Source organism: Sphaeramia orbicularis, chromosome 22 (genome assembly GCF_902148855.1).
Source record: "Sphaeramia orbicularis chromosome 22, fSphaOr1.1, whole genome shotgun sequence".
Classification (NCBI taxonomy): domain Eukaryota; kingdom Metazoa; phylum Chordata; class Actinopteri; order Kurtiformes; family Apogonidae; genus Sphaeramia; species Sphaeramia orbicularis.
This window is the reverse complement of record NC_043978.1, coordinates 10,145,401-10,162,173: the sequence shown is the minus strand read 5'-3', so window position 1 is coordinate 10,162,173 and position 16,773 is coordinate 10,145,401. Positions and strand designations below refer to the sequence as shown.

The 16,773-nt window shown below is 35.6% G+C and overlaps 1 protein-coding gene across 1 annotated transcript in view; it reads left to right on the top strand.

Annotated features, from left to right (window-relative positions):
* arhgap5 (Rho GTPase activating protein 5) overlaps positions 1-16,773 on the top strand; it is a 111,277-nt gene that overhangs the window by 86,195 nt on the left and 8,309 nt on the right. The window contains 2 exon segments of the mRNA XM_030127063.1: positions 7,493-7,570; positions 12,147-12,220. Coding sequence (XP_029982923.1) covers positions 7,493-7,570; positions 12,147-12,220 — 152 coding nt within the window.

The following is a 16,773-nucleotide window of genomic DNA, read 5'->3' as shown; positions in this document are numbered from 1 at the left end:
TTAGATCTTTTAATTTTGATGAATTTTTGAAGTGTTAAACATGTGCATCATGTGGGCGACACAGTGGTGCAGTGGATCACACTGGTGTCACAGACAGAAGGTCCTGGGTTCGATTCCAACACCATTCCATGGGGGTGGGACCTTTCTGTGTGGAGTTCGCATGTTCTCCTCGTGTCTGTGTGGGTTCTCCTCCCACCATCCAAACACAGGCACTGTTAGGTTAATGTGTTAAAAGGAACAGGATGAAGTTTAATTTATACTGTCCTGCCCCCTTACCCCATCCTTCAACTTACCTTAAATTCCTACACAAAACACAAAATTGCTATATATCAAGGATAGACTGTCCATTTTGCAGCAGCATTTCACATTAAAATAAACTCTGTCCTTTTCGTAGTAGTAATACACATTTTAAAAAACAAAAATGAACTCAGTCCATTTCATACAATAATACACATATTAAAAACAAAAATAAACTCTGTCCGTTTTGTAACGATAATACACATATTAAAAAACAAAAATAAACTGTCCATTTCATAATAATATATACATATTAAAAAACAAAAATAAACTGTCCATTTTATACAATAACACACATTAAAAAAACAAAAATAAACTCTGTCCATGTCATACAATATACACATATTAAAAACAAAAATAAACTCTGTCCATTTTATAACGATAACACATATTAAAAAACAAAAATAAATTCAGTCCATTTCATACAATAATACACATATTAAAAACAAAAAGAAACTCTGTTCATTTTAAAACGATAATACACACATTAAAAAACAAAAATAAACTCTGTCCATTTCATAATAATATACACATATTAAAAAACAAAAATAAACTCTGTCCATTTTAAACAATATACACATATTAAAAACAAAAATAAAATCTGTCCATTTTATAACGATAACACACATATTAAAAACAAAATAAACTGTCAATTTCATAACAATAATACACATTAAAAACTAAAATAGACTGTCCATTTCATAACAATAATACACATATTAAAACAGAAATAAACTCTGTCCTTTTCATAACTATAATGCACATATTAAAAAACAAAAATAAAATGCCCGTTTCAAAACAGTAATACACATATTAAAAAACAAAATAAACTCTGTCCATTTTATAACAGTAATACACATATAAAAAAATAAACTGTCCATTTATAATAATACACATATTAAAAAACAAAATAAACTCTGTCCATTTCATAATAAGAAACACATATTAAAAAAACAAAAATAAACTGTCCATTTTATAACAATAATACACATATTGAAAACAAAATAAACTATCCGTTCCATAACAGTAATGCACAAAAAAAACCTGTCCATTTCTTAGCAGTAATATACTCATCAAAAATTAACTATATCCAATTCATAACAAATACCCATATAGAAAAAAACCAAACAAAAAACCCCTTTATTTAACCTGTATTTGTTTGATGTAACCTTTATTTAACCTGTATTTATTTGATGTAACCTCTATTGAACCTGGTAGGTCAGTTGAGAACCGGTTCTCATTTCCAGGTCCCATTTTAATCAGATAATGGACCTGAAAACCACTTTACTGTCAGAGTCTGAGTGTTAAGGCTGGTCTGAGCTGAAGGTTCTGGACACAGATGGACCGGACCCCAGTGGACCCACAGTGGGCCTGTGATCAGAGCCCTTTCCTTTGGTTGTGAAGGCCTTGTGTGTGTTCTTCTGTGTGTTAAATCCTTGTCTAGCGTCTTCCTGTCCACAGTGTCCGTGTTCGTCTCATTCAGTCTAAACTGATTAAACAGAAGCGTCGTTATCTTAAAGTCGTTATCTTAATGGGAACAACGTGGAACATCTGCTCCCTGTTTGTCTGTTTACTTAGATGTGTCAGTATCAACACGCAGAGGGCAAAGGTCACCACTTTGGACTGAGTAAATCCTCCACAGACGGATGGGGGATTATAAAAACCACATCAGACTGAGTCCCCCATCAGGGCACTTAGTGTTTATCTGTATTTGGGATGAAAACCCTGTGGTTTATTCAGGTTTTAGATTCAGTCTGTCTCCTTTTTCTGGTACTGGACACACTTACTGTACATTAAAACATTTATTCATGTTTTCACTGCAGGAACACACTCATGTTCTGGGGAAATTATATATTTAGACACAAGAAATCACAACAAAATCAGAATTATCATGACTGAACTTAAACTCATGGAACCACAACTTTAACCCTTAAAGACCTTTAACTACTTTAGTCGCTGCTTCAAATGAATTTGTCTCTATTTGTAACTTTTCCTAAGTGATTTTTCACCATTTATTATAATATTATCCTCTGAATTTGGCATTTTTCACTGTATTTTTCTATATTTAATTCACTGATCATGTAGATGTTCATTAAAACTCAGAGTAAATTTAAAGTTGTTTTTTTTTTTTTTTTTATCAAAACAAAGAAAACTGAAGAAAAAATGACTGTCAGTGATATATATCCATAACTGAACATTTAACAAGTATCTACAACCTTATTTTGTTCATATTTCTTATTAATTTTGTTCATTTTTATTTATTTTACTTGTTATTTTTTTGTTTTTGTTCATATTGCTGACTATTTTAATATTTTTTTCTTCAATTTTGTTGATTTTTTTTGGTTTATTTTGTTCATGGTTGATATTTTATTATTCAATTTTGTTCATTTTATTGATCACTTTGGCTATTTTATGTTAATTTTGTTGCTTTTTTTTTCATTTTTACTTCAGGTTAGTCCATTTTTTTGCTTAGTTTTGTCATGTTATTCATTATTTTGTACTTTTTCCCCCATTTTATTTAATATCAACGTAAACCCAGTGTGTCCATCCACTGTCATTGATCCAACTCCATGGGTTTTACTGGGGAATCAATGTTGTAGAAGATGACAGTGTTTCCACGGTAACTACAGAGCCTCTGAACGTCCAAATATGGTCATATCTGATGACCATGAAAAGATGAAAAACTGTATTTTACACCAATTACTGACATGGATTAATAGGATTAGTGGATCAACAGGTATTAAACAGTTTAGATTAGTAGATGGTTCTGGTTTTTAAGGGTTAACTGAATAAATACAGGGTTCTGGATGTTATAAATGAGGAATTCGTCCTCGTTTGCTCATTTTATTCTCACTTTAAAAGAATTTGTTGACTTTTATGCCATATTTCAAGATTTTTTGGTAAATTTTTTCCTTATTTTTTGAGTATTTTGCTAATTTTATTGACATTTTACAAGTTTTTTATACATTTTATTGAGGTAAAACTGCATTTTCACCAAGTATTTCCATGTATTGATAGGATTAGTGGATCAACAGGTATTAAACAGTTTAGATCAGTGGATGGTTTAGGTTTTTAGGGTTAACAGAATAAATACAGGGTTCTGGATGTTATGAAATGATTAATTCCCCACATTTTTCTTGTATTTTGCTCATTTTCTTCTCACTTTAGAAGAACTTGTTCACTTTTATCCCATACTTTAAGGTTTTTTGGTTAATTTGTTCCTTATTTTTTCCATTATTTTGTTCATTTTACAAGTTTTTGTACATTTGATCCTATGACTAATTGAGGTAAAATTGTATTTTGCACCAATTATTTCCATGTATTGGTTGGATTAGTGGATCAATATTAAACAGTTTTATCGGTGGATGGTTTTGGTCGACGGTGGATGTTTCAGGTCTTTGTGAATATTGCACTTGTGTTTCCATGTCTTGTAAAAGAGTTAAAAATAGCCGATGATTGACTTTCACTCACTGAACCAGCGTCCTGTCCCTCCCACAGCAGATGGTCGTCACGGCAATAAAGCAACCGTAGCAACGCGAGCCGAGTAGAGACAGACAGGTAGAGAGAGAGAGAGACGGATGAGAGAGAGGGGTGAGATGGACGAGGACGTCAGATCAGGACTCAAACGCCGCTCACTGCCTGTCCACAGTCCCATTTCATCACAAGGGGCAGGGCTTCAGAGTCAGATGGAGGTCAGAGGTCAAGAAAATCCAAAGTGGGTTTTCATTTTTCCTACTGTAAAATATGAAAAAAAATCTGCTGTAAATCCACCATTCAGAGGAGATATTTTAGAAACTACCGTCATGTTGGAATGTTTGATTCTCCGTTCAAAAGCAGAAAGGACAGATTTAATGAATATTTGTCCTTTTGAAGCGATAATTAGAGGTTTTCCTGCCCTCTGGACCTGATCGTGGTGCTTCTGTGAGATGTTTTGGGCTGTTTTTCAGCGTCAGTGGGATATGATCTGAACCATTAAAGTCCTGGATAATTCACTGTGTTGTTGCCTCCATTCACATTTTGGTGTGAAACATTAAACTGATGTGTGAAGAAAAAAACAGAGTAACAACAAGAACAGCGGCTGTAATGATGGGGATGGATTTGTGAGTGTTTGGATTTTCGTTACCAGTCATTCGTCATAAATCCAGTGATGTGAGTTGGGTTTTTATTTAGTTTATTAGTTTATTTGGTACAGACCATGTACAGAAAACATTAAACAGAGTAGAGATGCTCTGGACCAGATTATTTCCATCTGTAGCAGGAAAGAAGGACATTAAAAAGGGAAACGTCACATACAGTCGAGGTGTAGAATCCAGGTGGAGGGAAGAGTCGATGATTGGTTCCTTAAAATCCCTGTTTTTGTCTCTAATGTTTATTGTGTCCTTCGGTTCAGTGGGAGTTTGTTCTGTTCTGGCTTTGTGTGAGGAAAGATGACCGATGTAGCGCCAAAGTTGAGACGTCCCTATTATCTGGCCGGTTGTTCACAGGTGAACCAATGACTTTAAGACAGGGGTGTCAAATATATGGTCCACGGGCTAAAACCGGCCCTCCAAAGGGTTCGATCCAGTCCACAGGATGAATTTATGAACAGTCAAGTTGTATCGATGATAAAATAAAATGGAATATATTTCAGTTCCACATGTCTGAATAGAATAGAACAGCCCATATTGTCATTGTTCTATTCCAGTCAATGCAATAATATTAATAAACACCAGTACTACAGAAATAAGAATAGAATGAATATAGAATCACAAAAACTTAAACTAAGAAAATGGAATATAAATGTTACAATTGTACAAAGTCACATAAGAATAGATCTAAATAGACTAAATAAACAGAATAAATATGGTTTTGCTGGTCTGTCCCACTCTGGATCAGATTGGGCTGAATGTAGAACCTGACCTCTGACCCTTTAAAGGTTTAGGTTCAGACCCATGGACAGTGTTCAAACCCACGCTGACGTTTATGTGATCATATTCCCAAAGCTTTAACTCTTATCTGAGCTGGTTCTGGTGCATCAGCAGCGCTCGGATCGGAGCTTTCATGGTTAAAGTCTGAACTGGGTCGAGGTGGCGGTGCATCACGTTAAGGCCGTCCAGAAAAAACCCCCACATCTTTTCTTTGTTTTTTCGGTTAATTAAAACCTTGATCCGGCGCTTTGTGTCGCACACCTGAGTCAATAAACGCCACATTCTGTTAGACTCACACTCCCACGCCGCCGCCAACACCGCCACCGCACACTTGACACCATTTCCTTGAATCCATTAAAGCTGAATTTCCATAAAAGTGTGTGTGTGTGCGTGTGTGTCGGACTGCAGCGTGAATGACCTTGCAGCAGCGACAGAACAGAACGGTGTGTGTGTGTGTGTGTGTGTCTGCAGCCTCACACACACACACACACACACACACACTCTGGTCTAATTAAGACGTTGTGTGTCCGTCTGTGCTGGTCTGAGATCAGCTGGTTCTTGTACTCACAGTGTCACCGCTGACGCACACTGTTCTCAGGTCAGTTCAAACACAACTAAGGACTCATGTTTGTTTGTTTGTTTGTTTGTTTGTTGCTTTGGATCAGTGACTTTTCCACTAAAACAAAAGTCACTTGTGTGTCCTCAGAACCTGAAAACAACCATGAATCACCTTTATGACTAGAGTTTTATTTTGTTGACTCTTCCAGTCCAGTCGTCTACGTCACATTTATTTATTTGTATAAATATTTATTTGTTTATTTATCATCAGATTAGATCGGACATTTATTGATCCCTGTTGATTCCAAGTCTGACAGGTTCCAGTCGCAGCACAAACACACTACGTATAGATGTAAAAGAAATTAGAAGAAAAAAAAAGGAAAAGAAAGGAATAATAACAACAATAACTATATAAACAGTAAGAACAGGCAACTGCACATTAGAAATACTATTAGTAATAAATCATAAAAGTAGTCATAAAAAAATGAAAATAAAGTAATAATAATAGTTGTCAATAATTACAGTAATAGTAATAATAATAATAATAATAATAATAATATTAATAATAGTAGTAGACAATAATAATATCAATAGTAACAATGTTTAAATTAGTAGTAATAAAAAAATAGAAATAATATTAAAAATAACAAAGTAATAGTAATAATTGTCAATGATCACAGTAATAAGTACATAATAATAATTAGGATTATAGTAATAATGGACAATAATAATATCAATAGTAACAATGATTAAAGTAATAGTAATAAAAAATAGAAATAATAAAAATAACAAAGTAATAGTAATAGTTGTCAATGATTACAGCAATAAGTAACTAAGTAATAATAATAGTAGTAGTAATCATAATAATAGTAGACATAATAATAAGATCAATAGTAACAATGGTTAAAGTAATAGTAATATTAACTATTACAATATAAGTAATAAGTAGGTCATAATAATAATAATAATAATAATAATAATAGTAATCTTCCATGTTAGCATGTCGTTGTGTCTTTAACCTCTTTTATTTTGCACCAAATGAACAGAAGTTGCATTAAAACATAAACTGAATTCATATTTTCTTTTAAACTATAACATTTACTTCCTGTCTTTCCGTTGACTCCTTTATGTCTCATTCATTGTGTTCATTTTTTATCATATTCCTGTGACTGACAGCTGTGTAGTTTTCTTTTTCTTACCCATAAAAATATGTAAAATCTAATAAATAAGTGTCAGGTTTGAACATTTTTGGTTCATGAGATGAACAGAAACTTGCACCAGTAATTTTTGCAGGTACTTGTGTGTTTTTCGATGTAAGGTGGTTTAAAGGTGACGGAACAGGAAGTGGGTTCAGTCCTGAGGAGGTTCTGACCCAGACCAGGACCCTGATGAACACCTTAGACCACCTTTAACAGGCTGCACATACGACAGAAAACACACACGTTCAGGAGCAGAAACACCACAAACAGATCTGAATGTGTGAGAAGAAATTTTCAAACCCTGGAAAGGAGCATTCTGGGAAAATAAATGAGCGCTTCTGGAATTTATGGCAAGAATGTTTGAGTTTTGATCCAAAATAAATGGGTTTGTGAGTGAAAAAAACACATTGGACTGCTTCTGTTGGCCCATCTGTTTCAATTCAACACGTTTTTTTTTTTTTTTTTGTAACACTGCTTAAATTCCACATGAATGAGGCTGGTTCTGATCCGAAGTGTGTGTTTGCTCTGCAGGTCTGACCACAGAAGGGCTGTACCGGGTCAGCGGCAACAAAACGGACCAGGACAACATCCAGAAACAGTTCGACCAAGGTAAGGGCCCACACACCTGGGGACACACATGGACACACCTAAGGACACATGGGGACACACCTGGACACACATGGGGACACCTGGGGACACATGGACATACCTGGACACCTGGGAACACCTGGGGACACACCTGGGTACACCTGGGTGGAACCGGACCGTCACAGCACAAACGGCCCAGGTTCTCTTTATTTTCACACACTGTGGTTCTTTTTTTTGTAACTTATATTTTATTAATTTTTTAATCAAGATTTATTAAGGCTTTATATAATGCTGAGATTATCCTAATATTGCTGTCTTTATATGCTTTAGTCATGATTTTGAACCACATTGCTCTCTTCCATGGAGGGTCCCACCTGTATTTCCCCTTTATATAGTCTCTCATTTGAAGAGAATGGAAAAAATCATGTTTGTCAAACTGATATTTTTGTGCCAAAGTTTGGAAACTCTCCAGCCTCCATTATTTTCCAGAACACACCAAGCTGTAACTCCCTTAGTCGCCCAATATTTATAGTTTTGGTCAATTTTGGATGGTATAAATTTGGTGTCATATGCTATCCATTTTAGTTTTGCTGCACACTTTTGTACTTTATGTATACGCATCATTCTAAACCAAATATTAATGTATGTTTAGTTATTAAGTCTAAATTAATTTTATTTTTTTCATAAGCATCTTTATCTCCAAGAAAGTTTTGGATAGGCTGTTCCAGTGTTCCAATTTCAATATCTTTCCACTTACCACAGTAACATGAATTACACCAACATATATATATTTTAATTGTGCAGCCTGATAGCATTCTTTTAACTTTGTAACGCCATCCTCCCATCTCTTGGGTAGCTGGAGAGTTTCGTACCTCACCCTAGGTCTCTTGCTCTCCCAAATAAACCTAGATATTATCCTGTCCCACATTGTAAATTGAGTTTGAGTAACCTCTACTGATAGGGCTTGAAATAAAAAGAGAAATCTAAGTAAAATGTTCATTTTTACTATTTCAACTCTGGAACTTAAGTCCAAGGGCACACCTTTTTATGTGTTTTTGTATATTGTCTTGAACCTTCAATAATTTTTATTATTGACATCTAGAAAATCTTGTGTAATTTCTACTCCCAAGTATTTGATTGATTTCATTTTCCAATTAAATTTGTAAGATTCTTTAATATCTTGAGAGCGTATATAGTTACATTTTAGAATTTGAGTTTTTGAAATATTTATTTTGTATCCAGATAAGTATCCAAATTGTTCTAAAAGCTTCATCAATTTAGGTAGTGATGTATTTGGTTGTTCGAGGAATGCAATCACGTCACACACACTGTGGTTCTAAATCAGGGGTGTCCAACATTTGGCCCGTGGACCAAAACCGGCCCAGCCAAACCCTCAGATGAAATGAAATGACACTGAAGAAATTAACAATTGATGATGTTAAACTGATGTGAGTTCAGGTTCCACATACAGACAAACAGGATCTAAAGGAAAATAATAACAGAATAAACAAGTGATGGGACTTTTGGCTCTTTGAAGGGAGCCGTTCAATCAGGAGCCGTTCACTGAAAAGAGTTGTTCAAAAGACTGGCTCTTTTATGTTTTTTGCATTATTTTGAAACACCAGTGTTTTCATGACTAAATAGGGTACATGTACTACTCCTTTTTCTTTGGCTCATTACTCACAGGTGCGCACTCACTCACTCTCAAACTTTTCTCTGTTTTCGACCAGTCTTCCAGCTCCACTTCCTCGAGTATGCTCACCTCACACTTCGAACCGTTGTTTTTTTGCTAAATTCTTGCCATGAGACATGCACAGTGCACAAGCACTCTTTTTTTTTTTCTGCTCGAACATTCTCCTCCTGCCCAATGCCTCCCCAGTGACGCTAATTGACAGGCAATCAGACACTCCCTCCTTAAAAAAAAAAAATGTAATGGCTCTTTACAAAGACTCAGTTCTCACTGTTCATTTCAAAGAAGCCGTTCAAAAATTCGATTCGTTCGTGAATGTCACATCACTAGAATAAACTATGAATAATGACAACTACACAGTTTTCTTTGTTTTAATGTAAACAAAAAGTAAAATTACATTAAAACATTTACATTAACAAACTGTCCTTTGACAAAAAATATGAACAACCTGAAATGTCTTTAAGAAAATGAGTCAAATTTTAACATAATTTTCTTTGTTTCTCAAATTTTAAATTTTTGTGCTTATTTTGTTCCTATTTCTTTCCATCTATCTATCTATCTATCGATCGATCGATCGATCGATCGACCTACTTACTTACTTACTTACTTACTTACCTACCCATCCTTATATATTTTCTTCTTTTTTTTTGTAATTTTTGCATATTTCTGTTCATTCTGTTCATGTTTGTCACATTTTTGTTCATTTTTGTGAATATTTATTGGGGTTTTTTATGTTATTTTATTGTTCTTGCCCACTTAAGATTATTTTGGGCTGTGAATTAAAAAATGTGAATAATCTGAACAAATATGAACTGTCTTACTATAAATTAGTGTAATTGTACAAATATTCAGTCTGTTCTTAACTGTTGTGTGTATTTGTAGATCCACTGTGATCTGTACATTAGAATGAACATGTATAAATGATAAACAGGTTGGATATTGGTCCAATTACTCTTATTTTTTGGACTAAATGTCAGGTTGTGATAGTTCATACATTAACAGTTTTTAAAGGATCCTTTACAGACACAGTTGTACTTTTTTCACGTTTCCTCTGAACTAACCTGAGTTTCATGCCCCTGTTCTAAATTACGTTCCCATGGACGTTAACAAGTCGAGCAGCGTCTGCGAGTAGTAAATCCAAGCCGGCTCTGAAAACTCCCATAGACCAGTTCCAGACCTGACCTAAAGAGAACCACATGCCCTGCAGAGGGTGGGTCGGTCTGCCCTGCGCTGTGTCTGCAGGCCATAAATAAGTCGCCTCACGCACAAACCGGCATCTGCGGCGTCGACGTTTCACCCTCCGGGCACTGAAATATGGGCCGTTCTTGCAGCGTCCATTGATTTTTGATTCCATTATTATGTCCTCAGCAGAGGTCCACTTCCTCTGTGAAAGGACCTGCATTTTTAACAGGGTACATGTGCCTGGAAGCTCACCAAAAGTGGAGAAGAAATGTATATTTGATGTTCCTGGGAGGGATGTGACAAAAACGGCTTTGAAGTGTTAAAATCAAGTTTGAGGTGGTCAAGGTGGACCTCAGTTTGGTTAGAAACATGCATCAGGTCCAGATGCAGAAGAACCAGGAAGTTACAATGTCAACAAAATCTGTTCACAGTTTAACACAAATTTAGATTTTTTGAAACATTAACAATTTTTTTAACTATTATAAATGTTCCTTCCTTCTAATGGTTCTATTTTGATGGTTTATAACATGTAAATCGTTCCAGATATTTAGTCTTAGTTCCTTTTGATCACTGATAGAAGTCATTATATGGCCTGTGATTTGAGTCTGTGACCTTTGACCTTGAAGGTCAAACTCAAGGTCAACCATGTCGAGAGTTCAACAATCGTCTCTGAATCTACCGGTTGGATTCATTTCACATTTTAGTTGTGTCTTTGTTGGGACAATGTCGACAAACTCTGTTCATGGTTTTGACAAATTTAGCTTTTTGAATTTTTGAGGTCTTTTTTGAAATGTTCAAACTGTGTCTTTGCTTCTTACTTCTATGGTCCATGTGTTGACGTTCTGTATGTGGTTCATGTGAACTGTAAATCTTGAATTAAGCAAAAAAATAATCTTGAATTAAGCAAGAAAATAAATAAATCTTGAATTAAGCAAAAACTAAAAAAAACTGAGTTAACCAAAAAAACTTGAATTAAGCAAAAAAAATCTTGAATTAAGCAACAAACAAAAAAACTCTTGAATTAAGAAAAAAAAAATCCTGAATTAAGCAAAAAAAAAATCTGAATGAAGCAAAAAAATCTTGAATGAAGCAAAAAAAAACCAAAAAAACTGCCAATGGAACAAGTGAACAAGGATCTTGTTCAGATTTGTGTAAATCACATTTTCCAGATCTGTTGTCTATAAATCAGTTCTTCTATCTCACTGTAAAGTTCCTCTGCAGGTGATTCTGTCTGATTTTAAGTGTGGTGAGATATTGGACTAGAAATGAGACAAATACACTTGGTCAGATGTAGATTTTTACCAGTGCGTTTAAAGGGCCAGCACACCAAACCACCTTTCTGGTGTCATTAGTCATAAATAGTGTTGCAGATGGACTGTGGAGTTGAATGAATGAAGAATTCGGAGCCAAACAGGGCATTTACAGTTTATGGAGAGCACAGGGAAATGAGGGAAAAGGAAAAAAGAAAGTTTAAAAAAAACTAATGTCACCGCTTTAAAATCATTCATCATCATCCACTGAGGAAGAGGAGGGGCTGACTTAATGGAGGTTTTTCTGGCAGACTAAACAGAATGTCTGAAAGGATGTTGAATGAATGAACTCACTTTAAACCCAGATGGAAGGGAGAATTCTGAACGTCTGCTTTTCCTCAGATCACACATATAGCACTTGGTGGGCCACGGAGGACGTTTGGCCGTTGAACGCCGCTGTCCGGAGCGCTTGAAGGCCTTCTTCGCCGGACCCTCCCCGACCCCCTGATCCCCTACCAATCTGCACCCGGAGCTGGTGGAGGTCTGCAAGTACGAACACACCCACACACACCCACACAATCTACCAGAAAAAAAATTGGATTTTTGAAACTGTTCCTTCCTTATTAACTGGTCCATCTGTTGATGGTTTAGAAACATGTAAATAGGTTCCCAGCTATTAGTCTAGTTCCTATTGATCACTGATAAGCAGTCATATATGACTTTGTTCATTTTGTGGATGTTTTTTGTTTAGTTTGGTGGTTTTGTTGTTCATTTTGGTCCCATTTTTAACTTACCAGACGACAGGCCGTAAGCTCTTGTCGTCATACGGCGCCTGTCATCGGTCATCATTTACAAAAATTTCAATCGTCTTCTTCTCCAAAACTACAATTCCAATTGACTTCAAACTTGGTATACAGCTTCTTTATGATGATGTCAACAAAACTTAGTGAAATTATTTGGATCCGGATCTGATTGTGGATTTGGTGCCACTTTGAACAATGTCCCCATTATAAGAGATAGGAAGTGGATGGATGCAATAACTCAGTAAATATAAATGATATCCAGTGTAAATTTCTACAGTCCAGCCCTGATGGGGAGATGACCAAAACATAATGTCCAACATGCTGATCAGGATCTTCTTCTGGATCTGGAACTTATGGAAAATTAACATGGGCTCTTATGGGGAAAAAATTTCAATCGTCTCTTCTCCCAAACTCCAGTTCTGATTGACTTCCAAACTTGGTATACAGCTCTGTATGATGATGTCAACACAAGGTATTGAAATTATTTCGATCTGGATCTGATTCTGGATTTGGTGCCACTTTGAAAAATGTTCCCATTATAAGAGATAGGAAGTGGACTGATCCCAATAATCAGTAAGTATCAATGACATCAAGTTGGAATTTGAATTTTTTCACAGATCTGATTGGCATATGACCAAAACATGGGCTATTTCTGAATAGAATACCTACACAGGACTGGGTGGTAAAAAAATGGCATCTGGATACATTTCCCAAAGCTTTTAATTTGGCTGGTAAGCTACAGGGGCCATTGGTTCCTATTTTGTTGATTATTGTTGTTCATTTTGTGGATTTTTTTTTGGTTCATTTTGTGATTATTTTGTACATTTTTTGGATATTTTGTTCTTAATATTCGTTTTGTTGATTATTTCGTTCATATTGTGGATTTTTTTTTGTTCATTTTTGTTTATTTTGTTCATTTTGTTTATTTTGTTCATTTCATGGATTTTTTTTTTTTTCATTTTTATCATTTTGGTGGATTATTTGCTCTTTCTGTTATTAATTTTCTTTGGTTGATTAGTTTATCTTTGTTTTTTCATTTTGTTGATTGATTTTTCCTTTTTTGTTGAAATATTCTAACTGTTCCTTTCCCTTCTACTGAATTTTTTTTTTTTTGGTTTCATTTTGTGATTATTTTGGTTTATTTTGTGGATTTTTTTTTTGTTTGATGGATTTTGTTCATTTTTGTTCGTTTTGCGGGATTTGTTCATTTTTGTCCATTTTTGTTGTCATTTTGTGTGTTTTTTTTGTTTCTTTTCATTTTCTTGTTCATTTGTGGATTCTTTTGTTCATTTTTGCTCATTTGTTGATAATTTGTCCATTTTTGTTGTTTTAAATATTCTAAATGTTCCTTTCCTTCTACTGGTCCATCTGTTGATGGTTTAGAACAGGGTTCACCAACCTGGTCATCGGGGGCTACTATCCTGCATGTTTTAGATGTATCCCTCTTCCAACACGCCTGATTCAAAGATACGCTATCATCAAGCTCTGCAGAAGCCTGATAACGACTGTCAGGTGTGCTGGAAGAGGGAAACATCTAAAACATGCAGGATTAGTAGCCCTCGAGGACCAGGGTTGGTGACCCCTGGTTTAGAACATGTAAATGGTTCCAGATATCAGTCTAGTTCCTATTGATCACTGATAGAAGTCATATAGGACTGTGATTGGATGAGTTGAGTTCTCCTCCAGTGAAAGTCCCGCCCACTTTTATAGTTAGATTGATGTGCATCCAGACCAGAGGACTGGAACATAGATCAGAACCAGGACTGGAACATAGAACAGAACCAGGACTGGAACATAGAACAGAACCTGACAACCTCACACATTCACCTGGTTTCGATCGACGTAGAACAGACGATGACGGACAGGGACACTGGGACTAGTTTTGTCTTTTTGTCCATATTGTCCACATTTTCCTTTATATACTGTTCTGCATTTCCATCAGGAGTTTCACCAAAGTGGACCTCTGACTCTTCCTTGATGTTTTTTTTTTTTTTTTTTTTTTTTTTTGGCAGTACACACTTCAAATACAGGCTAAATTAACCTGATATTGATCCTTAAACCGTCTATAATTGAACATGTGCTGACACCCCGGCCTCAGTGAGTCTGTGAAGTATTCACTGCAAAAAAGGGGTGAAAACAAGATAAAAACACTAAATCTGAGGAAAAAAGGAATTTCACTGGACAAGATTTCTTGAATTAAAGATTGTTAAATCTAGAACTAAACATGTCTACAGAAGTATGAAACTAACTCTTAAAACTAGATAAATTATCCAACACTTCTAAATCTAAGTTGTTTTTTTTATCTCGGTAAGAACTGTAGTCGATCAGCGTCATCGTCTGGACTGAATCTGCACTCAGTGAACGTCTCAAACCCTGATACATACTGGTGTATTAACCACGCCCACGTCTGCACAGACCACACCCACCAGCCGCTGTTCGGAGCCATTGGTTTTCTCAGGTTATCGTTAGACTCTAACTGCATCGAAACGCTCACATGTAGAAACGTCAGAACGGCGTGGTCTCCTCTGGAGTCCAAACCGGTGTCCGTACTCGTCCCCGGTTCCCCTCCGTCTCCACAGTCTGGGGACTCAACTGAGCTCTGACCTTTGACCTCCTGACCGTTTGAGTCCGCTGCAGTCGCTCCGAACACATAATAGACACTTTGTGGTCACGTGACACGGCACTGACCCCCAGTTTCGTGGGGTTTGTGGCGTTTTTAAAAGCGCTGCCTTTTACTGAAGACATTTATCAGTTCTTTCATGAGGCGAGAAATTCAAGAACTAAACTGTCTCAGAAGTACAGACGCTGCTGTGTGAGACTCTTCATGTAGATGTGGTGTTTGTAGTTTAACCCTCTGGTGTCCACCCGTAAACGTCCTTTAACCACCTACAGCGGTTATACGCTCCAGTACCCGGACTAATAACTGACTATGATTAACAAAAATACCAAATACTTTAATAACTGTCATATTTTTAACTCTTTAAATGACATATTCGTAACATAAACCATACATTTGATGCAAAAAACACAAGAAACTTTTTTTTAAATTATACAGTTGAGGAAAAAACTATTAGACCACCTTTGTTTTCTTCAGTTTCTTGTTCATTTTAATGCCTGGTCCAACTAAAAGTCCATTTGTTTGGATAAATATAATGATACCAACAAAAATAGCTCATAGTTTAATTCAGAGCTGATGTTTATTCATTTTTCATGGTTTTCTTGATAAAAAACCAAAATCACTTCAGTTCTTCCATCAGTATCTGTGGCATTGTACTGACAAAAACAGTGCTTTTAGGGTCAGTGGATCTGTTGATAATTGGATTTTTTTTTTCCAGAAACAAAATAAAAACTAGTGGTTAATTGATTTCTGTTTTAAAATAGAGGAATTAAAATTGAATTTCAAGGTGTTTTTCTTTTTCAGTGTCAAACAGATAAACCAAATTTTATAAACGGATGATTTTCATTTTCTCTTTCTAACAAACAAGAAAGTAACTACCTGACAGAAAAGATTCTTTTTTTTTATTTGCTTAATTCAAGATTTTTTTTTTTGCTTAATTCAAGATTTTTTTTGCTTAATTCAAGATTTTTTTTTGCTTGAATTAAGCAAAAAAAAAATCTGCCAATGGAACAAGTGAAAATGATCTTGGTCAGATTTGTGGAAATCAGATTTTCCAGATCTATTGTCTATAAATCAGTTCCTCTATCTCACTGTAAAGTTCCCTCTGTAGGTGAATTCTGTCTGATTTTAAGAGTGATGACATATTTGGACTAGAAATGAGACAAATACACTTGGTCAGAGTTAGATTTTTTTCCAGTGTTGGAGGGGAGCTCTTCAGAACCAGGTTAAGCCTGTCGACGGTAAGCTGTCATAAAACTATATATAAAACTGTATGTGCAGTTGGACATTAAATGTGTTTAAAGTGGCATTAAAAAGGGCATTAAAAAGCATTAAATTAGATTTGCTGATTCCTGCAGATAACTGATAATATTCTCACCTGGACACCAGAGGGTTAAATCAAACGGCCTGAGGTTCATTCTGCTCTTTTTCTGAGCAGTTCTGCCTGAGAGACAAAACTCTGGGCATCTCCTCTGGTTTTAAATGACTGTGATTTGGCCAAACTCATGGCATTTATTCTTTGTAATAATATAAATTCTGGTTTTATTCACATTTCGTTCTTCCTCTTGTCCACTCCTTGTCGGTCTAATCCAGTATCGAACCCTCTGAACCCTCTGCGTTGTGTTTCCCGTCAGACCCGTTTATATTTCATTAAAACCATTTGCGTCGTGAACGTCCCTCTG